Source organism: Cydia amplana, chromosome 5 (assembly GCF_948474715.1).
Source record: "Cydia amplana chromosome 5, ilCydAmpl1.1, whole genome shotgun sequence".
In the NCBI taxonomy this organism is placed as follows: Eukaryota; Metazoa; Arthropoda; class Insecta; order Lepidoptera; family Tortricidae; genus Cydia; species Cydia amplana.
In genome coordinates this window covers 5,810,036-5,835,658 of record NC_086073.1, presented here as the reverse complement: position 1 = coordinate 5,835,658, position 25,623 = coordinate 5,810,036, and the positions used below count along the sequence as shown (strand labels likewise).

Genomic DNA, 25,623 nt, shown 5'->3' with positions numbered 1-25,623 from the left:
ACAAAATCTTATTATTCCATAATTTGGAATATAAGATCATTTTAAGTGCGTACCTACCTACCTGTATAAATTGTTACCAAGACAATGAGAAGTTATTATTTATTAATTTAGTAATGGGTATAAAACGGAGATGAGAGGTAATGTTTAATACTCTCTTTTCAATGATTACATATAATAGTAAACTTTTGCAGGTATGGGATTTATTGTCTTATTTATTAATACTTTATTTACTGGAATTAATGCAATAAGGTGAAAAAATGTATACATATTTATGACATCGACTGTACGATGACAGAATTTAGCGCAATCGATAAAATAACCATCAGTTTCAGCAAAAGCGTGAATCATGCTGGATGCTTTATCGAATACGCCTGCACGAACAATACATTTATAAAATTAACATCTATCTACCTAACTTAACTCTCGGTTATCTTAAATGTTTATCTATAACTATAACAATTATTTACAATTTCATAATTTATTAATATAAGACTAGCAATTACATTACCATCTTTGGCCTGTGTGATGACTTGATGAGATAGCTAATGTTCAACAACGGTGCTTTCTTGTCCTTGAACTTCTTACTGCACCGTATGGATGAGTATCTCGAAATGTCACTCTCTTATATGATTAGTTACAACATCAATTAAGAATATATCTCAGATACGTCTATAACATTTTTTTCCTCATGATGTGGATTTTTCATTATATTACATTGTTCTCTTCTGGTTGACTTCCGCTTTATCAATAGAGATCAGCACCATGTTTTGTTACAGGTGCACTATTACTATTAGTACTTATGTCTCAATTAACTTCAATGTTTTTAACAATTTTATTCTTAAACAGTAGTTATATCCTACTTGTCTACTTGATAATTAGTAGACACATAAATTTCACAAACTCTTGCAGTTTTCTTTAAAATCCGATCTATTACAAATAGGTATATTATATCCAGTTCATTAAAATGTATATAAATTTAGGCCGACTGAAGTTCGGTAACGAGTAGCAAATCACATGGTGGCGGAGAGCGGCGCGGCGGCGAAGCGGGTGGGCACGGGCAGGCAGGCCAGCCATACGGCGCCCGCGCCGGCGAGGCATCAACGCGCGCGGTGCGCGGGCGCGGCGGGCGGTCAGGGCGCCGCGGCGGCCAGCGGCGGCCGCGACGGTGTGGGCACGCGCGGGCACGCCACCATCGACCCGCTGCGGCTCGCTTGGCTGTTGTTCGTAGCGCCACCTGTGCAAAATTAAGTAATTGTGCCATTAGGCGGAAAAGAATCGCCTCCATGCTGAGACGGGTGCGCGGCAGCAGCAACAGTCTTCTCAGGGTGTTGGCCGAGCGCCTCGACTGCCCGGTTACAAAGTTTTGGGTGGAGGTGGCAATTGGGAGAGCTAAATAGAGCATGGCAACCTGCGCTCCTCGTCTCGCAATGGCCACACATCTGCCAAATACGTAGCTTTTAGTTTTTAGTCATAAGTTTTTATTTTTATATTATACATATTTTTATTTCGTTCTATTATTTTTAGTAATTAACATAGTTTTTAAGATTATACCTACTAATAACGCTATGGATCAATGATCTGAAATAAACGATTTTTTTTTTTTAAATACTTCTGTTGAACATATAACTTATTTATATCCCGAATCTACAATATTTTCGCCAAGTTTACACCATAATGGACTTTTCGGCGAGTTACCATGACATCAGCTACTTATTTAGCACTTAACAAAATTACAATCCAATCCGACAAACGCTTTGATTTTGATTAGAGCTGTTATTTTTTTTATCAGGTCATAAACAATTCTATGTTTGACTTTGACTAGTTACCTAGGTAAAGTACTCGTAGTGTCTTATCTTACCTATGAGAGATCCCAGCATCTTGGTGACGGAGAATTTGCGTGTACGTATAGGCGTGCGCACCTCTGCGAGCAGCCGGTCCACGCAGCGGTACAGGTCGCCGGAGTTGTCGGCCACGCTCGCCTCGCTAAACGATGCGTTATGGGCAGCACTTATGGTCTGACCATCTTGAGTAGTTACCTGTAAGCCAACATTTCAATTTTAGTCTCCTTTTTTCGTAACCGTGAGGATTCGAACTTTAATATTCTTGTTTAAATCGGTTATGGACAGTGAAACGGTTCTTCAATCAGAAATGCCAATGCGGATAAGTGACAGGACACCTCCATAACCGTTTCTTAAGAAGAAATTACTATCTGAATAGGACAATATAGCGCGAAATTTTTTCATGTGATGCGCCTAGGTGCTACGAATTTTTTCCGCTGCTTGTGACCTTAGAATGCTACGCGCTACGCTATGCTACGAAGTACTCTAAATGAACTCACGATTACCATAAAACTGCATTATAACAACAGGAAGTAACTGAAGGGATGTTTACAAAAACAACATAACTGACTACACTGGTTGACACCTGAAACGATTAACAATGTTCTTAAAAAAGTGTCAACCGCTTTAAGCAGTTATGTTGTTTTTGTAAACATCCCTTCAATTACAATAGACCGTATTATTTAATTTTACAAAACATAATCGCAAATCTAATTTGAACGTGGTTATCCCACCTCTTCATTGGTGTAATTGGAGCAAACTTTTCTGTTCAATTCGGTCGTCCATTCGGGTTGGCCCCGTTACGTAACTTTGCCTGTCCGAGTAGAGTTAGACCGTAAATTGGATGAAAAGTCATTTAGTTACGAGTTTGTTATACAATTCTTTGATAAATGTGTCGGTCCCTGCTTGAATTTTTAGGACAATTAAATTATGCAACCAAGAGTTTTTAGGAATGAGTATTAGTGTGCGATGGAATAAAATTATAGTTGTGTTACTGTGTGGTACTCTGCATGGTGGTACCATAGAGAAAAAAATACATAGATTGCTCACTCCATACATCAGTTTTAGTACCAAAAAGATTATTAGCATCTAGCATCGAGTAGCGGAACTATCAGTACTGCTACATCTATTGTCAAGTAGCAGTACTGATAGTTCCGCTACTCGATGCTAGATGTAGACACTGAAATTAATAGTCTAACTGATGTATGGAGTGAGCACTCTTGTCTTATTATATTTCTCTATGGAGGTACTTAAAAAAGGCAGAATAAGCAATTTATGTACTGAGACAACTGAGCATTGCCAGTTTGGTGACAATAAAATTTGTAAACCTAATCGATTCAACTAAAGTTCTGAGAATGTATTTGTGTAACTTGTCATTGTTATCTACAGTCCTTTGTTATGCCTCATCAAAGTTGCTGTAGCCGAGTGCACAAAACGAGAAAGGGAACTTCACAGATAGGAGTTTGTGACATATGAATGGTATTGTTCGTGTTCTGAATGCTGACATTTATTTCATGGAGATGGCAGCAATGTCATTCGTGAATATTTGAATCGCGGATACACGTGGGTCAATTTCTGAACACGATTTTTTTTCTGTCCGTGATGAAAATCGGGGGTTAGCATCAGATAATACTTACCATTTTTTTTTTACATAAAGAAGCCACACTTTCACACCGGGTTCCATATGAATTCACTGATTAATTGGTTTTTAGAGTACACTTAAAAATACCTAAAGGCTCAAATTACTACTCCCGTGCCCTGTCCGGAATCTACTTTTGAGCATAATGAAAATTCCTACGAAAAATTCTACGTTAGTATCACAAATTTAGTGTCAAATACTTAAACTAGATGATATTTACTATCACTGAGCACATACACTATTAACTTCATTGTGGTAAATAACTCGTGATCGAAGTTTAAATTTTGTCCGAGCGCGCGAGTAAAATTTCGTCGGCAAAACTCAAAGGGCTCTGACAGCTGACGTCTGTATTTGACCCGCCTCGTGTCCCGCCTCACCTGTACTGGCAGTATTCGGTTGTCTCTCGAAGCAAACGGATGTACGTCAAGCCGTGGCGTGTTCGAGCAAATCGCGTAAGTATTTCGGAATCCGGGTGGGCGACAATTTTTTTCTAATTTCGATGCCCCTTACAAATTTTATTTCCCACATAGTTTTTCAATAACAATTGTCATATTTAGGAGCCCTTTATGTATCTTTATGTAAGCGATAACATAACAGTTTGGTCAAACACGGTTTCAATTTTTGGCGAATTTTTTTATTACGAATTCTAATTTCCGTGCCCTAATTCCCATGGAATATTTACCTAAAACAGCTGATTAAGTGGCACGGGAATTAGAAAGTATTACATATATTGTCAACAAATCTTTTATTGAGGGCACTGTAAGTTAATTTGCAATGTTTACGTCATATTATTATTACATATATATATATTTATATATATATATTGGCATTGAACATATATTATATGTAATAATAATATGAATATATCCTTCTATTTTACATTTAAGGAAATCTTAAAAACTGCACAAAAATCTGTGAACGGTCTTTAGTATAAGTACTATAGTACATACAGGGTGGACCTGAATAACCCGGGCAATTTTAATAGGTAAGGTAAGGTGGGGTAAGACGACACCGGGGTAAGATTATCACTTGTATGGAATCCTCGTACTGTTACTCTGACCCCACCTTACCTTATTCATTGATCAATGATCATATTATAACATTAAAATATTAAAATAAATAAACATAAAAAAATTGAAATTATTACATATTTTAATACCTATACCTAAGGTTACATGTTTTTTATGTTAATTTGAAAGCTGACAGCGTATGCCGTATAAAGTAAATATCTGGGAGACCAAGCTTTGCTCGGAAAACATATACCTACCTAAAAACTAAATAATGCGCGTTTTCCCAGAGATTGTTATCTCGCGCATAGCTAGATCGATTTTTCACCCCAGAAAACCTTCATATATGATCAAATTTCATCGAAATCGTTAGAGCCGTTTCCGAGATCCCCGAAATATATACAAAAATTGCTCGTTTAATGGATTAGTTGTTATAAATTATAATTCTTTCTAATAGAAGATAAGTTAAATATATCCTATTCTTACTATATTATAAATGCGAAAGGATGTGTCTGTCTGTCTGTTATCTCGTCACGCTTAAACCGCCGAATCAATATCATCTTGATGATATTTGGCATGGAGATAATTTGAGGCCCGGGGAAGGACAAAGGATCTGGGGGCACGGCAGTGCCGCCGCCGAGTCGAGCAAAACAAAGTGTCACCATCAAATCTCAATAACATTCTTTTTAAATAAAATTTAATTTGAACATGTAGTCTAAGAATTAATGCACTTTAAAATCCCTTAGTTTTGTCACTGACACAATCACTCACAATCATCATTATTCTAAGGTACTTCTAGCATACCCACAAGTTTCAAATTTGAAACGTTATTAGGTTTTAGGTTTTTAAGCCAATATAAATCCAATAATTCTGCAATATTAGTCACGTTCTAAAGATCTAATAACTGCATAAATAAGTTTGTAATCCTATAGAAATATATGGGATAACAACGTTACCTTTTAGTTCTTAAAATTAGTAGGGAAAGTAAAGGTACACTACTACTAGTATGAGGATTCCATACAAGTGATAGTCTTACCCCGGTGATAGTCTTACCCCACCTTACCTCATATTATTATGTGGTCAAACAATTTTTTGTGTTATGAATATATGAAGACAGCATAGTCTTCTTTAATTTATATGATTACACAATAACTTCTTCTCACTGTGCCCCTATTTATTTCTTAGTACCTATCATTTCCTTTACGGCCATATACCAGATCATACACCTTGTACCTATCTACATGCAGATCAATACAATGACACTTTTTAATGAATAGTCTTGTATGTAAGGCGGACAAGGTCACGCAACTACTCAAAGTATTGTTTTGAAAAATTTACATTATACTAAGAAAGAGTTTAAAGAGATTAGTTGCCATTAAAATAAAGGAAACGATAAGTCAAATACGTCGTTTTTAGTGTATCATACTTTCGTAGATTTGTCGTCCGAAACTAAAATTAAAGAAGGTAAATATGGTCGATGCCGGTTGCAGTATATTATTGTAGATTAAAATATACATAAATAATAGTTTTAACTAACAAAATAAGTTAAGAAGACAATTCCCGTGCCATGTTCTTATTTCCGTCCTAGTAAAATCTAATTCCCATGGACACACTAATTCCCGTGCCCTGACCAAAATTTTAAATTGAAATAACTTTTATAGTTTTATGAATATTTTTACCAAATAAGAAAATTTATGTTTATTATATTTTTTATCAAATTATCAGCATTAATTTTTTTGTGTAATGTTGGTATTTCAAAATTCCATGGGAATTAGACAAAAATGCTCGTTTGGTGAAATTGACCCACGTGTAGCGATATGAAACGTGCGTAAGGCGGATCGTAGAGTGATCATTTTTTTAGGGTTCCGTAGCCAAATGGCAATAAACGGAACCCTTATGGATTCGTCATGTATGTCTGTCTGTCTGTCTGTCTGTCCGTCTCTCCGTCTGTCTCCGCCTCCAGTGTTAATGGATGACGGTCAATAAAAAAGCAACTTTCACAAGCCCGCTGGCTGACTTTTATTTTTATCTAATCTAATCTAATAGGTACATTTAAACGAGTAATTCTTGTTTATTTATTTATTTATATATCTCGGCTCTAACGATTTCGATGAAATTTGCTATATGGGGGTTTTCGGGGGCGATAAATCGATCTAGCTAGGTCTTATCTCTGGAAAAATGCGCATTTTTGAGTTTATTAATATTTACATTAAATTAATCACTTAATATATAGGATTGATTTTCGGTCCGAGGATCTCGGAATAAATAATTACTACCCATAGATTCACAGCATATTCATTTGTTGTCAGTGGGCGTGACATAGAAATAAGTTGTATATATTTATACGTACCTATTGATACATAAAGTATTAAGTAATGAAAACGAGAAATAATGTATATAAATGTGTCTGATTTCATTTTTAATGTAACAATTACATTGATTCTGCCGCCCACATAGCGAACTGGCTGATTTTATTTAGCAAATTGTTAATCCAACTTTGCGTTGGTAGAGAAACTTAGTAGCATACGGTCAGATTTAAATTATCTTTAAAGGTCATAAGAGAAAGTTTTATAACACCAGTCAATTATAGTCCGTAATAGTTTTAACATTGTTTAAAGTACGTAGTATCGTATATACGTGTTTTTAGAAATTAAAGTCTGTAATTTTATGTAAATGTATGTAAAATGTTAAAGGAATATCTTACAAGAATAATGTTAATATGTAGGTACTCGTACCTAGTGATAGTCATTTTAATTCCTAACTGAACAGTTAGACTTCCAATTGTTTTCTAAAGCTGCATCGTTTTTAGTAATTTTTGTTTTTGCTACGGTATATACCGAAGTATATAATCTTGCCTGAAACCTGTAGACAATCACACACAACAATCTTTTTAATTGTTCTACTGACCTGTCTCAAATGGTCCAAGTCCGTCTTATTTCCTAAAAGGGCTAGGGGCATTGGCGTGGTAGCGCCCGAGGGCCCGTGCGCCGGGCTCGCGGTGGCGGGGGCTCTCCTCAGGGCTTTCAGGACTTCCGTGGCGTACTCGAAGCTGCTCCTGTCCGTCACCGAGTACACGACCAGGCATGCGTCTGCCCATTGGATCTGAAACAAAAAACCGATCATTAACGACCATGTTCTACAGACAAATTTTATTATGCTCCCTCACCCCCTCAGTCAGTACCCTCATCCAGGTAAGCAATCAACATAGCTATTTCAAGCTTTGATGCAGCAGCTCTGAAAAGCGATCTAGCATTTTTTTTTAAACCAATGGCGCAGATATCTTTTGGACGGCATTTATTTCACCTAGTGTCCTAAGAAAACTGTTCCAATTAAAATTAAAAAAAAAAAAAAATATTTCGTGTGGTTTACACACATATTTAGATATACAACTCAAACATACCAGCAAGCATTACAATGAATCACTGTCATCGTTTTTTGTTTTGACATCACGAAAGTCATTTTAGCACTCTAATATTTGAGAGTTAATGGATTACGAATAGCAAAATTTTACATTTACTGGTGACATCTAAACCTTTCCCAAGAAAAGCGATGTGACGCTGTTGATGTGTTATTGAAGTAAGTCAAATTGCCTCTTGTTATTGTTTTTCTTGTTTGTAAACGTGGGCGTTAATATACTGTGAATCACCTGTGTAAGCCGGTCTGTACCTTTATTAATCGTTCGGGAGATTTTGATTGATTATTTTCTAAAGTCTGAAGAAGCGCAGGCGAGCTATGCTATCCGTAAAAAGCTCAGAATTCAGACATAAATGATTAATTACGGGTGGAAGCCAACATTCCGTGTTAAAATTAGAGTGGCGGTTCACGGGCGCCCCCGCCGTCGCGACGGCGGACGACTGTGATTGGCGATATCGTCGAGGATAGTGCAATACCACGTAACTAGCAAATGCAGTAAGGACCAATTTCTTTGTTACATTGTTTGAATTTAGAACTTTATCGACTTTGTTAGTTACGCGGTATTGCACTATCCCCGACGATATGCATATTGTTGGGCCAAATGAAACCGAATTGCTTTCTAACGCTGATCGCTCACTCCCACATTTCGGAAATAGCTAATGACCTCGCAGCTCATTCATGAGACGTGTTGTTGACGCTTAGACCCATTCAGTGCCTATTTGAAGTGAGTAATATATTATATATTTTGTTTTCACTATTTCACGCATGTTAAATCTAGAAAAAACAGCACGAAAACGTGCACAGTTGCCTTAATTTTCGCTATGCAACGAACGTTGCCCAAAAATACATATATGTATTGAGTGACGTTTCATCATTTCTTAGATGGAAGCCTTTTAAATATATATTTAGGTAAACAGGGTGCCTAGCCAAGGTAACAATCGTTACCACTACGACAACGAAACGCTTTGTGTCTCTCTATCATTCTTCCGTATTAGCGACAGTGACAGTTTAGTTTCGTTCGCTACGGAGTGTAAATGATTGGCATGTTGGCTACGCACCCTGATCAGCGATTAACCCTATTCCTATTAGAACAAAATTAAGAACAGACTTTAAGATTAAATGCACTAATAAGCTTATTCACTCTTACTTAAAACAGACCTAGACACGCTACACAATGCAATAAACTTTTTAAAATTCATGAACGAATATTCAAAATGAAATCGATTTTTATTCTATTAAAATTGCACCCGTTATTGTCCGATTGTGTAAAATGAATAACTCTGAGCAAGCCTATAAAACTTAAGGTTAAGTGGATTATGTAGCTCTAATGTCACCACGGTAAGGACGTTAAGTATCCTCTTTAAGGGGTGAGTGTCAGAAGATAATGTTACCTAAACACATTTACCTACCTCATGTATATTAGTGTAGATAACAATAGACCCCTAATAATAACGGAACTAAGTAACAGCAACAAGAAATTATGGCCTATATTGTAATATTGTACTTACTACGGTAACACAACGACCCAAATTGAGTGAGTGGATATATAAATAACAGAACAAATAGTAAAATACTCGATCCTGCTTTTACACTGTATGATGCTTTGTAGGTAATAATGAATCGATCAACACGCTATTTCCTTTCAAGAACTTAATTTCCTTCCTATACAGGGTGCCATTTGAGTCGTGATCAGTAATATGTTTTTCTAACTCCATAAACAACGAGCCCCTACTCTTACTAAAATCAGACAAGATTTTTTTTATTTTTTTGTTTATTTTTTGTCATTTATTTTACTTTTACAAGTGGCAATGTGGTATTTAAACAGCTTTGTAAGATATTTCAAATTAAAAACTAAGTAAATTTTATTTCTAACTGGGACAAATGACAAAATTGATGTCAATGACAGTTCCAAATCAAAGAGTCGATTCAATTTACTAATTTAAATATCTTAATAAGCCGTTGTAATATCCTAAATCCACTTTTAAAAGTAAAATAAATGACAAAAAAATAAAAAAAATCTTGTCTGATTTTAGTAAGAGTAAGGGCATTAAATTGCTCGTTGTTTATGGAGTTAGAAAACCATATTACTGATCACGACTTAAATGGCACCCTGTATAGTAGGTTATAACAAAACTACCCCGAAGTAGCTTGATATACAAGAAAATCCTGCGTGGGTAGCATTAAGTAAAGCTTTGTAATGGATCCTTCTGATTCCCATCGATTAGATGTCTAGCCGCCGCGCCCGGCCCGCCCACTCCTGTTGGACGGGAATGACAAGGGATTTCCTTTTCTGATGTTTTTAAATATTAATAAATATTAAGTGGAACTGTTTTTATTCGTAAAACTTGTAATATCGCGTATTATGAATTTACTTACTTACCTACTTATAACAGGAGATGCACTTAAGTGCATTAAAACGCAATATAAAGTTTTATTTTGGAACAACGTATATTGTATTAGCATGTGCATTATTACGAATTTCTTTTAAAGATTTTTTTAAATAAAATAATTATTGGCAACTGTTTAGGTAAATCAATCTACATAAAAATAATTTAATTGGGCTTTCCCCTGAAGAATTGAGCATATGTCAGTAAATAATGTATTGGAGCGTAAACATTGTGAGTCATGGTGCAGCAGTCTAGCTGGTCACTGGAGCACTAGAAGCCATAATTCATTCCACTCGTATTATATTAGCGACGATTAACCTAGTTGCTAACTCATAAAGGCCAGTTTAATCTTCAGTTAATCTCCCATTTTGTTTGCGGAAGGCGATGCGGGATCGTTACTTCGATCCATTGCAGACAGAAGCCAGGTGCAGTCCGGGAGCGTATCAACGAAATTATTCATCATAAACAACATCAATCGAACAAAGTACAATGCCAATGATTCATGAGAATAATTATAACCGGGGCATATTCATTGAGACAGCTGATACGGGAGTTTAACAAAAAATGTTTTAATTTATATTTCGATGTTCTTGAATCTGACACATTATAATGCCTACCTACATATTACGAATGTTCATTATTACGTCGTAAACAGAACAAGATCTATGTATATGCAAGATCAAGGATAATTATTGATGTTCGAAAAGGCCGCCTCTAATCATCTGGTTATTTAGGATGTATTTGAGTTTAAATTAACTGTAACCTTCCCATAGTTGTTGAATTAACCTTTTAACGTGAAGGTGAGGTCTATTGGAGTCACGGCAAGGTCTCGTAAAGAACTGCATTAACCTATATCTTGTTCCAATTAGGTACACTGGAAAGAACTCGAGTAGGTAGCAATTTAACCTATTTATAAACAGCAGAGCACTTTATTGATCACTCACCTGTTCTGCTGGAAATTTGTCCGAGTTTGAGCCTGAGACATCTATTACTTCTAATTCCACCGGGCTGCTGTTTATTTGAACTGTCTGCCTGTATAATAAATCTGAAATAAAAATAAATATATTTTAATTTTAAATTATTCAAATGAGTTATTCAGCGATTTGTAAAGCGTGTCTGTTTGTTATTACCTGTATTTGAGTGATATTCTCCGATGTATCGCCTTGTTAGGTATCTTACAATAAGAGCTGTAACAAAAAAAGACAAAATGAGTTACAAGATAAAAAAAAGTGTTTTAGTGATAAAAGTAAAATTACATTACTACATTGTAAGCAATTTTTTTAATAGGTGAATGACTCATACAAATAACTTTTACAGAGTTTTAAATATTTCAATTGCAAAATATAAAAACGTCGACGGAAACTCCAAATTGATCTAAAGGTTTTAATGTCCATTTTAAATGCTGGTATTTAATTTTATATCTATATTTATGAGGTGGCACAGACATGATGTCTTGTCGACGGATCTTGATAATATTCCTATGAATCATCTTATATTTGGTTCATCTGTTGACCGACTTTAAGCAGGTTGAAGTACGAATTCACTAGTAGAGATTGATTGGTTGTTGTTAAAGAAAACAGTATTACATCACCAGTTTCGGGTCACTGGAGTATGACTTGCTGTTTATGTAATGCCGAGTGGGTCAGGTTGTAACACTTCTGCTAGTTCTTGATAAGAGCATAAAAGCATTTTATGTGTTTTCTTAGGGCTCAAGCGCCCACGCGCTGCGTGAGAAGGGGTATACTTTAATATTAGTTTAGAGTTCTATTTTAGCTTGTGTGTTTGCTGGTTTAAACTAACACTAATTACACGAAACAACGCGCTAGGGAATGTAGTATTTAGGCCACAAGATGTAATCAGTGATGAGAAAAAAGAATTTGACATGATACATTCTTGTATACGCGCGTTCTAAATATCTCAGACAATATTCGTTCGTCGTGTGTTAGTGAATTATATTTTAATATGAGCATTCAGAGCGTAGGTAATTACCTGACTTTCCCACTCGTGAGCTGCCGAGAACTGCGACGCGCACCCGCGGCGGACTCGCACGTTCGTCCTTCATTCTTAATATTTTCGAGTAGCTGAAACAATAAGAAAAAAACACATATCAGCACTTAGTTTATATCCCAATCAGATATAAACCGAAATAAATGTCATATATGTAGGTATTTACTAAGAAAATGTGAGGCCTTGATCACTTTTTCTTAGTGTATGACATTTATTTCGCTTTATTATTTGTTTAACACAGATTAAAATATTAAAAAAAAAAATTCTGATAGTGTCACAATTATAATAACTTATTATTTTTCCAATTATTCTACTATAGCTTAGATCCCTCAACGGTTTCAGATGAGGCGCTTATTGTCGCGTTTCAATCATTTGGCTTGATTTGCTTCGAATGACGTAGGTACGTTCTTAATCTAACACGCAGTGAAAGAGCGTCAGAATCGTAAAAGACACGAATAAATTCATTTTGTTAAACGACTTTCTAATATAAGGTTTCAAGGTTTTTCCTAGATCGTTTAAAGTTAATTTATTTGAAGTAGTTTCGTTTTACGACTTTCACTGTTTTAAATATTCCGGATGTAATTTTCTTTCGTTTCTGGATGTTGTCAATTCGTTAATCAGTGTTACGCAAAACGATGGCAAAAACAAAACATGCGGCAAGTAGTCTATATTTACAGCGTGGATGGGACAACCTGCGTCAGTACCGCACCGCACCGCGCGTCCGCAAATAGTTGAATAACCCTAAAATACGCTGAATAACACCATGGAGGCGGACGGCTTGACAACAATACTGACATTGACCACCCAGCGACCTATTATTCATACATAACAGGTGCATGTGCTAACTTATCGTTTTCTGTTTTAAGATTTATTAATCTGTTTGAGCATATTCTAAAGTACAGCTAATTTATTATAGTCTGTGCGGAAAGAGAAGAGTCGTGGAATGTATTGGGCCCCATACATTTCACGACTCTTCTATTTCCGCACAGACTATATACTCGTATAGTTTTTATCAGCAAAATTATTCAAGGTTAAATACATTTGCATTACCTATTCTAAAAATCATCTTGGATATACTTATAACTCATTACTTATGTGTAAACAGTTTAATCCAAAAAAGATTACGTCGTTTCATGACGCAGGAATACTAAATAAAATATACAATGTTGATATACTTAGTACATAAATACTTTCAGCGTTTTAAAAACGTGACGTAAAATATTTGTTTACCCCACACAATTTGTAAGCACGAGGCTGGCATAATAGTATATTACGATACGAGTGCGAATTACCTTTTCATACTCTACCATTATAACTTACACCTTAAATGAAATGTACAAAACTACACATTTGTTGAAGTCTAAAGTAGCAGGTACCTATTTTTCCAACTTCTATGAAATTATGACGTAATTATAACACTACACTGCGTGTGCTATCAAAATCGTTGCAGACTTATCTAGGTGTACTTAACCCTTATCTTGGCAAGACTCAAAACATCTTAAATATAATATTTTTTATTTATTTTGGTCACCTATTGAGCATACTAGACTATAAAAAAATAAGGAAAAAAATCCAAGTTTTCCCAGTTTCGAAAAATCATTTGTAATATATTTGATACAATGCCAATCCCTCGACAAATCAGTTACCTACTTTTAAAAAAAAAATGTGAATTAAAAAATAAAATACATGTAGTGCAACAGAAATCATCATTTAAGTATTGCTTATTAAACGCAATCTAAAGCATCAGATATGTTAACTATTACACCTGTAAAAATAAATTATATCTACAAATACCTGATCACATGGCAGAAAAATTTGATCCCGTAAAGTTTAAAAAAAGTAGTCAACAAGAAGTTCTGTCAAAAAGGAAAAGTTAACAAATAAATAAAACCTAAAAAAAAACAACTTTTTTTAACTTAGGGGGCATTTTTGGGCATACACAAAATTTTCCGTGCTACGAGCTACGGCGTAGCAATAATGCTACAGCGTAAGAATAAACAGTTAAAAAACATCTAGAACAATTAAAAAATCAAAGTTCAGTAACTAAATAATACGACAACTAATATGACATATTTGAAACATGTTTTGTAACCCCACAAATATAAAAAATATTTAAAAACCTGTAAACCTATTTTGATGACAACTTGGCAATGTATAAAATGTAATACAATCCTTTTGACATGTATATTTCTGAGTTCTTGGCAATGTATCAAATATAATACATTACAGTTTCATGTAAGATTCTGTGTACTTATTAAATGTTTTAAAATTCTACCGCAATGGAAATATTTATGCACTAACAGATAGTTAATGCATCAAAATATAGATTATGGGAAAGTACATATTAATTTAAGAAATAAGTGCAAAACTTCCAATACCTACGAAACGAAATTTGTTGTTTCCGCGGCTCCATGTTGATTATTACTAATTAATTTACAATGACACTTGTCTCCATTATTTTTTTCTATAATAAAGGAGGGTAGCTCGACATATTTATGGCAGAATTATTTTCTTAGGTAATAAAGTTAACCTGCTAGATTTTTTAAAGTTCAATGTATCACGGCTGTTACAATGCCAAGATAAGGGTTAACTTACCTACCTACATACGAAAAATAATACACATACAAATACCATGTATGTTATACGACAACAATGTGCCTTTCGTTGCCCTTGCCATATTCAGAGGCACTCAATGCTAACATATTACATTCTGGCGGTATCCGAGTACCAAAGTAAAAAATAGGATTTATGAAAGCTAATTTGTCGTTTAAACAGTTATTTTTACAGTAACATCGTGAAAGAAATACAGTGTACACTAAAATATCTCTAAACCGGAATACTGATAGTGAGCCGCCTCGCCGGCGGCGACACTTTTTATTTATGTTTGGCGCCAAAATTAATAAAATTAATCTATCAACCGGCTGTGATCAGTTGCTGCCAAAAAATCACACACTACGCAGTGAAAAGGTAGCCAAAATAAATTAAATTTAAGCATTGATGACCATGCAGCAGAATGTGGATATCAGGCGATGAGTTTTTAACGAACTTTTCCTCTTCTACCTATATCCGTTGTTGTACATGTGATAGATACGCGAACGTTTTTTTTGCAAATAAGATAAATTGATGGTGATTGATGTGTAACAAGCTTGTTTGTCGTCGGTTTTTTCCTGTTTATTTTCCAGTTCATCGCAATAACAAGCAGAGGCGCGTGCGTGGAGTGTAAACTATAGCATATTCCTTGTTACGCCTTAGGTATTCTGTGTTGCGCATTATAAAATGAATCCACCTAATCTTAAAATCCGCTGCAAAAGCGATTGTTACAGCGCTAGCAAATTTGTTTATTTACTTTGATTTTTAGTACGCATTCGATTAATATTTATATACTTAGTGCTGGCAATTGTTTATGTTTACTAAGATACAGTTGGCAATTGTTGTACCTACTACGACGCTTATGGAAGTACGGCTCGTGGGACGAGGTCGTCACGTAAAGAGTTATTGGCAGAACTGCCAATAATATTCTATTGAATATGTCTTATTTAAACCCAATAATAATATTCAAGTCATAAATCACATAAAAATACATTTGTTATTTACAAGCTGCCTGTCTCTTAAACCAATTAATATGAAGCAAGCAAAAGTAGGTCGTAAGCTACTAATTGAACACTCTATGTAAAATGTATGTATATACTTTAAAAAACTCTAGGTACGTATAAAGATGAACATACAATACTTCGAAATTACACAGGTTCTAGCTTGTAAATATCAGGGTTTCGTCTACAATATTAAAACGAATGGAAGGAAGGAAGTCGTAAACTCGTAATGAATAAGTCAAGAGACAACAACCTTTCACGGGGAAAAGGTTCGTCACCCTTAAACACAATTTTCAAAAGCAGGTAAAGTCCACGACATTTCTGGAAGATATTGAAGAATTTGTATAAAGGTTACTTAATCTTTATTTAGTTATATTTTGACACGAATTATCATTTATCATCATTATTAGATCAAAGCCGTAAAGGTTGTATGAACTCAATAATTTGAGAAACAGTTCAGGTCAAAGCATCTGATGGCACGAGAAATGCTATTCTGTTTTTTTTTTCCCCAATAAATAGTACTCGTATTTATAGTAAAGACTCTCAACACTTACAAACACCTTGTTTACATAACGCCCTTCATCTTAGGCGCTCAGTTAAAGGCCGCGACCTTTGGGTCAAATAGGCCCTTCAGGATTTTCCCATAGGGGTTGAAGGCAAGAAGCAAGGACGCGTCACGCTGACGCGATACTGGCGAAGGTCAAGACTCGCATGCCAAGCAGCCCTCGGCCTTGGTGGAGCCGAGAATAACTAATGATCGGATTAATCACAGTTATCCGTGAAGAATGGCGGTTGGCAATTTGGAGGCGAGTCAATTACTAAACAAAGTCCAATTAGACGTTGTGTTTGATACTGAAAATTTAAAATAATTTTGCGGTTACTAACGCGACATCAGTCATGCTATATATGAATCGATAGGTCCTGGTCCCCCAACCAAGTTGTTTGCTAATTGTAACTAGGCCTATTGCAGCAAAAGATTTCATTTTTATCAATGTGTAAGTTATAGTTTTGTTGCTCACTCGGTACCACTAGCGTTATTGGTATTACTCACTCTTATTCAATATCCTATCCCAGTTACCTGGTCCAGGTATGTAAAATAAGCATATCGTAAACCTACTGATCGAGTTCAAATACCACAGTTCATGGCTCAAGTTATTTATTTAGGTTAGCATGCACTGTGTTGTTTTATACAATACGAGAAACCTTGGAGCGTGGTCTACTTCACACGTGCCAAACGTAACGTTTACCACGCCGCAACAATTTTACGACCACTTTCTTGATATCATAAGATTCGTAAACTTTGTGTAGTTACAGTAGGTAGTGGGCGTACGATTTTACCATTTTATTGTCGATTTTATTGTCAGATGTAACTACATGTGGCATACTGTAAACAAATATGACTAACTGGTTTGAGATTTTAAATTTTACCGAGAAGGAGTTCTTTAACACGAAAGTATGTATCTACAAAAGTAAACAAGGTATCAGAAAATCTCCAGCTCCGTATTGCTGTGACAAAATGCGAAGCTTCCGTTATAGATCTAGTAGGTAGTTAGCGCGCTAGCTCAAAGCAATTTCCTTATTCCACTACACGCGACGTTGTGGAACCTGAGCGTATCTATTTATGGACATTAGTTTACCTGACATAAATAGCAAATTTGATAAAAAAAAATTTTATAATAGCGTCGATTCCTGATGAACGTAGATTATAGTTTACTTTTAATGTATTTTGTAATACAGCTTATTAATATTATTTCATCAAAGAAAGTTTATTTTTTGCATTTCGCTTTGTCTAAAGTTATTTGTCTGAGCGTTAATGAGGCCGGCGACCCCAGGAGTCGTTGTGCTCTAAAGTGTGTTAACATTTTATAAATGGTAATGATGAGACCCCGAAAGTTCTTAAGAGCTTTTACTGCCATTTAAAGACGCATCTTTTCCCAAATGAAAGAGGAAACAACTTAGGTAACTCTTTTCGATTAACAATACAATCAGAATACCCAGTATTTGTATTAGCTGGCCCGCCTCGTAACTGTGTCCTTAAAAAATATTTTAGCATTTCAGCAGCAGCTTGCTTAAAATTGCCTCTGACGATCGAGTTTCGAGAGATAGAGATATTCTATTTGGCTTTTCATCGCCATAACGTATAACGTATGATATGTTCGTGATATAAAGTTGGCCGGATGTATTTTTCAACTTTCTACAACTTAATGCACTTTGAATATTAAAATTTGGCAGTTCGACGATATTAGCTATAGCTACGTTTCTGAGAGTTTAATTTCCTGTGATGAAATAAAGGGGCCCACGGCGGTTAACTGAAGTATAATTAGACTATTTTTAAATATCCTATTTCTTAAATACACTTCTTATTGCTGTAAAACTCATTTTGCGAAGTGGTCTGAAACTTTAAATTGACACAACTTACACTAGTGCTCTCGGTGGCAGATTTGAAGATCAACGTCTGAGTGTTAGTGACCCACTAATCCTTACAATGCTGTTATTTTCGCGATAATAAGAAACCTGGAGACTTATTCTGATTGTAAGTCAGGTAAGTAGGTCAGATTTTCCCTCAGGCTGACAAAAATCAAATAGGTACATTTTGATGGAAGAGAAACTCAAATTATATAGCGTACCTACTTTTCCTAAGGCTGCATTTAATTAAATTTTCTGGTTGCCTTAAAAGTAGGTTAGCGAGGGAAGAATACATTCGTGTCGCAGACTAGTGATATTAGAAATAGTATAGTAAAAGAGGAGCTCATTTTCTTTGTGAATTTATTTATAGGCGAGGAAGGTGTCAAGTAAATATTTCGTACACAGCAGCTAGCGCAACTGTCGAATAATTCAGAAAATATTTAAAACGTGACCATTAGGTCTAACTAATCATGTCAAAAGTATTATTAATTATTTCATTAGGTTATTTTATTAGGTTACCCATTGTTACTAACATACTTAAATCATAAGCTATAACTAACAAATGTATGGACCATTGTTGTCTTAAATAAAGAATTTTTAAATTTGAATTTGAATTAAGGGTGCTTATAAATCCAAAAGATCTGGCTTGCCAATAAGGTCGATAACCCTTCAACCTAGTGTAACTTTACTGTGTCTACTAAAGTTTCTAACGGAATCGAGAACAAGGTACTTTATGTATTTATGTGTCTACGTTAGGTTCGCCTACAAATACCGAACTGTTTAAAAAGGGACTTTGACCCGGTCATTTAGGACGTCTGGAATGGAAATCCTAATTGATCGTTATGTTACATTTGCTGATTTTAAATTACCAATTTTCGTCGTAAAGAGCATAATAGTTGCCGTAATTATGTATCGTTTCAAAGTACGTATATACGCTTTAAGTACTTAGGTTTTAATCAATAACATGAAGCACTGATAACCAAACAGGTATAAAACTTGCTATTGATTCGCTCGGTGCAGCCCGTGCGTATATTATTCATCGCTCATCAGGTACTCTGTACTAGTTGTATGTTGCAACGTTCTCCCAAAACGACTCGTACTTGACCTAATATCCCGTTATAATAATTAATCTTCGAAGCAGCACACAGTTTACAAGAAGTGTAGGGCACATCGGTTGCGAAACCATTGTTGTGCACCGGCTGGATTTCATAACACCCTTTGGCGTATATCTTAAACGTTCGGCCTTGACTGAAACTATCGTAGAACACCTGTTATACATTTTTTAGGGAGATTTTATTAACATTATGATACTTACATATTTTTACCTCGATATCGTTTGATTCTTAAAGAAAATTACTACGTAAAATATTGTTTAAAATTCTTCTTTGTTTGACAAATAAGAAAAACTTGATATATGAGGTCATTTTCTCAAGAATGTGTCATAAAATGACAGACACTCTTGCGCAACTGAACCATCCATCAATATCAGTATTTCTAGTAAACTTGACCCAGTTCACTAACAATGTTATGAAAATTTCACAACCACGGTGAGTCATGATTGTCATGAAGTTCACCGAGTATAAGTACAGTCAGAAAAACTATTAGTTTAGCATCCCTTTTACTATCCTATTAGTTTTGTTGACAGTACATATACTTATGTAATTAGGCTAATGAGGATTCTCATTAGGTAGTTATGCCTGGAGCACATCATTCATTTACTTTTTTCACGTACACTAAACATAGGTAAACCGTAAATTACTTTATAAGAGGTTGCAAGGGCACCAAGTGACCACTTGGTACGGTGTGTCACTCATTCCCTGCACCGCACTAGACTCATTTCCAGAGTTATCTTCTTTACAAAGCGTTACGTATTTGTACTATTATGTTCGTGCCATTCACATATTGTTTAAGCTTAGAAATAAATTAAAAGTAGAAAAATTCACTGTCTTGGGTGGAACTTGAACCTACGACCACTGGATCATCACTAGTACAGTGGTCGTGGGTTCAAGTCCCACCCAAGACAGTGATTTTTTGTACTTTTAATTTATTTCTAAGCTTAATAGCATCGTTCGCAGACGTTTCTGCTTAATACAAAATTAATTCAAATATTGTTTATTCACGCACTTGTGGCTTAAATCACGCACAACATATGCCAATATTATAAGACGCGAAAAAATATATTGCAGGCACCTTTTAATGTATGCTGCTTTTTCCCAGATTGCAATACAAGATAACCTTTAAAAATATTTTTAGCAAGCAGGATAATAATTAGACATAGCTCTAAATTACTCTAAAAAGTTAAGAGCAACATCGTCTCGAAATGTTTTCATTATGTCTCGTACCCTATTCATTAATGTGCCACGTGTAGCGTAAGCCGAAGTTACTTAAAAATTCAATATAAAAAAAAATCATAATAATAATTTGTTTATTTCAGACCATGGGATCCATATTTTTAACAAGCTTTTATTGGGTCGACCTGTATGTAACTATGTAATGGAAGCTAAGGTAACTAATTTAACCATCTTCCAAGGATCGTAGCGTCATGAAAATTAGCAGCTGTATGTAGTTCTGATGACAATACAATAATATGGTACTGTCGGACTGATCTGATGATGGAGACAGGAGGTGGCCATAGGAACTCTCGACCTGTATGTAACTAACATGTAATGGAATCTAAGGTAACTAATTTAACCATCTTCCAAGGATCGTACCGTCATGAAAATTGGCAGCTGTATGTAGTTCTGATGACAATACAATAATATGGTACTGTCGAACTGATCTGATGATGGAGACAGGAGGTGGCCATAGGAACTCTGTGATGAAACAACGCAACCTAATTGTGTTAGGGGTTTTTAGAATTGTCTCGATGAGTATTAGTTGTCTGTCGTAAGAAAAGTACAGTCAGCGATAAAAGCTTGTACCAAAAATTAAATTTTTGCCATAAACTTATTGTTAGTTAACCAGAAAAACTTACATCCTATCTTAGTACTTACATAATAGTATTTTATACAATCGTGATATAATGGAGAGCTTTTTAGTCGAGTACCGTGTTTAGGCAACGAAGCTTGCTGAGTTGCCTAAGTAAGGTACGAGATTGAAAAGCTTGATTATATCACTATTGTATACAATACTTTTTCTACGAGTCAACAAAAAAATACTTAAAACTAGTAGAAGAATCATATATGTAGGTAAAAAAACCAAAAGGATACATCTAAGATGCGCGAACAGCCGCGATACCTTCATTCATACTCGTACGCGACCCGGCTCCCGCGCCCCGCGCCCCCTGCCGGTTGGTCAACGACACCTTCTCGTAACTCATGAGGCCCTGGTACTTGCTTTGCGCTTTCGATTGGTCAATTTCATTATAGTTGACTAAACTGTATCGAAATTAATATTATAGTTGAGAGTAGAAAAAAACACTTATAACTATTGACTATTTACTACCTTACTGCGTGCAGAGAGGAACACGGGGCAAGATGGATTATTTAGCCCAGCCTATCACCAGCTCTACCCAGTATTTTGTGAGGCGGCAGTCCAGACGTTCGGACAACGTCCTCAGCAGGCTGTTGCCACTGGTACGCACGCGCTTCAGCAGAGACGCTATTCTTTTACGCCTAATTGTGTAAAAGTCATCTACTCGCGCCTCTGCCAACATGCCCGAGCCGAGGCACTACAGTGTTTCGGCAGTTCCAAAAGCATCCTCAGGACGTTGTTGTACTGAAATCTCAACGTGTTATACGCCCTCTGTGTAAATGTTGCCCACAGACTGCACGTGTAAAAAGTTTGACAATATGCCCTAAAGAGCGTTAACTTTACTTGTGTATTACAACGTGCAAATCTGCGGGCAACCATATAGCCCCCTACCGCCATAGTCCTGCTCTCACGCTTCACGATATAAACGTGCGCAGATAGCTACATATTAGTTACCTATAGTTTAATCATGAGGTTTGAGGAAGTGAAACTAAGTAACACCCTGCTTTTTATTGGTCACCGATGATGTTCGGTAGAGAAATGCAATGTATTATTAAATACAGTGAAGTCGTTATAAGTGCGCTTTTCTTAATCTAGACTGCTTTCTAAGACTATCGTTAATTATACTTATAGCTTAAACAGATTGATGATCCAAGTGATTAAGAATTCCTAGAATTTTTCATCAGTTTGGACGTCAACGGATGTTTGTTCGGTATTTTACTGTAACGATCTATTGAACGCTGATCGTTAATCACATAATCATCCCGATGGTGGACAGTCTGCTCCTAATATGAGAGTATCGAATGAGTTTCAAATATGTTTTTAAAAACTACAGTTTAGTTAATTACAGCTGAGCGCCAATTCAGTAAGGTATCCTAGGTACTGCGACGCCATTACTTACCAAACTGTGTCGTGATCGATCTCGGCTCCCCAGACACTTTTTATGGCTCGGAAATTTTCCAGTTAAATAAAAATTCCGCCCGGAAAACCTGTGTCCGTGGACACCCCGTGGGCTACGTAATGAAAATGGATGAATTCTCGGGGTTTTCCACCGTGAGCTGCAAACTACGCGTATAATTGTTATTTGTCGTCGTGTTTCGCCGCTGGGAGTTGAGGTGTGTGGTGTAAGAGTAAATGCGGTCGTGACCAGATAACAGTTCACTTTATCTGGTTACTATGCGGGAATTTGTTACAAGATATTTTCAGACTTAATATTTCCGACGGTAAATTGTTTTATATAATCGCTTTAAGCATATTGTAATTCTCATTTTATTTTCTTCTAGAAAATAAACTTCTACATAATTTCTGTTATTTAATGAACCTCCCAGTCGATAGAGGTCGCTGACATCTTAGAAGGTGTAAATAGGTAAGTACAGTTAATTAGTAATAGGAGGGTCGTGGGAAGATTGGTTCGACACTTCGGCGGATAGTTATACTTAAAGGACAAAAGGGAGGTTAGCCATTTACAGCCACTTAAGTAGAGTAATGGCTCCAACGGGCGGAAGAAAATGCAAATAAGCGAGCTTTCGGGGGTAAAGTTTCACTGCAACATGTTTTGCTAGTTTTGTGAAACTTCAATACCTACTATGCATTGCAATGCAAATTAGGCTCGCAGATAACTTCTCAAATAGAAAAATATACTTTTATTTGATCTATACAAGATATCATTTTAAACTAAATATTTCACTATTAGTTTGGAATTAATTTCCCTTCATAAATGATCAACATATTTTATAACTGACGTCGTACTTCGTTTTTTCAATTTATATTATTTATATTGAAAATTAATGTAGCCATTTAACCATTTGTAATGGATAAATGGCGTTACACAGGATATCCGAAAATAACGTGATCCATGACAGATACATACTATTAACGCCGGCGCGAGAACGCTACGCTGCGCCTACGTCTTGCTCAAATGATGAATTTCTTGAATATTTGCGTAATTACGTACAATCCGTCATTTTAGATTCTCGAAATCATACTTCCTATAACGCATGGGTGAGATGTACCGCGGTCGATATTCTATTATATATCAAGTGACCTTTATGTAAATGTATAACGAATAGCAATATTTCTTGATCATATATTTAAGTAGTGACATTGCTAATCGTTAGTTACACCATTATATGAAAACACATTCGAAACGAAAATTGTACATATCAGTGTTGGTCTTATAAAGCTTTAACTAATGGTTATTTGCATCATTAGTCTCTTGACATATAAAGCCATTCTTACCCGGCGTACTGTATATCAGGGATCGGATACCGGTATTTTTTGTATGGGAACGGAAACCGTATTTTTTCGTTCTTTGCTAATTACTTCATTTCTAATTGGGCAATCTAATAATACGAAGTCGTAACCTAAAAACACAACCGAGTCCTACATTTCGAGTATAAAATAATTCGAGAAATATGGTTACTCCTAAGTTTTTGCAAAAAACCGGTTCCGATCCCTGCTGTATATTGTCATACATATTTTCTGGGTCAACTTATGCTCTTTTGGTTGGTGGTAAACTACCCCTGGCATTGACATTTTAATATCGAGAATACTCGATATTGAAGTATTGAGATTGGACATAACTATCAGTATACCTCGCATTCGCTTTTTTTCTCAGTCATATAATGCAAGAGCATGCCCATCTGATAGTCAATTGTATTTTAATAGAATAAAAAAAACCGGGCCTCCTTAGTGTTTCGATACGACCCCTAGAGAGCCGCGCTTCTGTGTTTGGAAACTCATGATCATCCCAAATCCAGAATCAATTTAAACATCCATAGATAAAACTGCCAAAGTTGTAATCAACAGAGATCAATGGAAAACCACTAGTGACGTGTGTTTATGTCTAAACATCGTTGAGTTGATCGAAGCAGCTTTTTAGTGTTAATATTGCATCAACATTTATGCTCATGTAATTATTAGCTGTCGATTTCCTTTTATAGAAATGTTTTTTTTTTGTTAGCCTAGTCTAGTGTCCCACTGCTGGGCAAATGCCTCCCCTCCTTTCCTCCAAGTGGAGAAATGCATAACGTATGATAAAATCTCATCATAACATGCACCTAATATGTTACCTGTGTCATCAAGCACAAATCACACGCATTCAGTGCTATCCTAATATCAATATTTAGTCTTGTGTTTCTAAAGCTACATATTCGTTGAAGTTATCACTTGATCAGATCTAAAAGTATCACCTATAAGTATGGTGTCACTGATAAAATCTGTGCTTACTGTGAGCATTTTATAGTTGCATTATTAATTACCTCCGTTTTTGGTTTACTTACAAAAATTCCGGTCCGAAAATTACTTACAAAATACAAAAAGCACTACAAATATCGCCTTAAACTGCTAATCAAACGAAATAGTACATATTATTGAAGGTTTTCAGATGAACTACATTTGACGTTAGCTGAAAATATCATTTAATGAATGAAAGCTCACCTGGCGGCGTGAACAATGGCAGACACCCTGGGCAGCTACAGGTCGGGTAAAGCACCGGCGAATCACAGCAAACAGTCTCAACCGATCCACAAAACACACCAATTTATCCCGACCTACACAATGTTCATCAGTTCAGTCTTTTCAAGAGATAATTGTGAAAATGTAATAGAAATGCTAGAAATCTGTCAAAGCGCAAGCTCCGATATGGGGCACTGGCGAGCGACGGCAAACGACTGGGCGCCGCGCAGCCGTCCCGTCTATATATACGGCGTTGTAGCGAGCCGCGCCGCCCGCCCTCCGCGCTTTTTGTGCATACAAAAATATCAAAGGAATCCGGAGCCTAATTTTCGCTGTCACTGCCTTAATACCGCCACAATGAGAGCGTTGATCCCCGGGGCGCCTGCATGCTCAGACAGCTGACCAAAT

The 25,623-nt window shown here is 35.9% G+C and overlaps 1 protein-coding gene across 1 annotated transcript; it reads right to left on the bottom strand.

Annotated features, from left to right (window-relative positions):
- Nucleotides 1–923: 923 nt before the first annotated feature.
- Nucleotides 924–25,603, bottom strand: LOC134648428 (ras-related and estrogen-regulated growth inhibitor-like protein). The gene is made up of 7 exons (XM_063502949.1): nucleotides 25,198–25,603; nucleotides 12,275–12,366; nucleotides 11,416–11,472; nucleotides 11,230–11,330; nucleotides 7,392–7,586; nucleotides 1,859–2,036; nucleotides 924–1,234 (listed from the first exon to the last, which is right to left on the bottom strand). The coding sequence occupies exons 2-7, from the start codon at nucleotides 12,345–12,347 to the stop codon at nucleotides 1,131–1,133; spliced, it is 708 nt and encodes a 235-aa protein (XP_063359019.1). The 5' UTR covers nucleotides 12,348–12,366; nucleotides 25,198–25,603; the 3' UTR covers nucleotides 924–1,130.
- Between the last annotated feature and the right edge of the window lie 20 nt (nucleotides 25,604–25,623).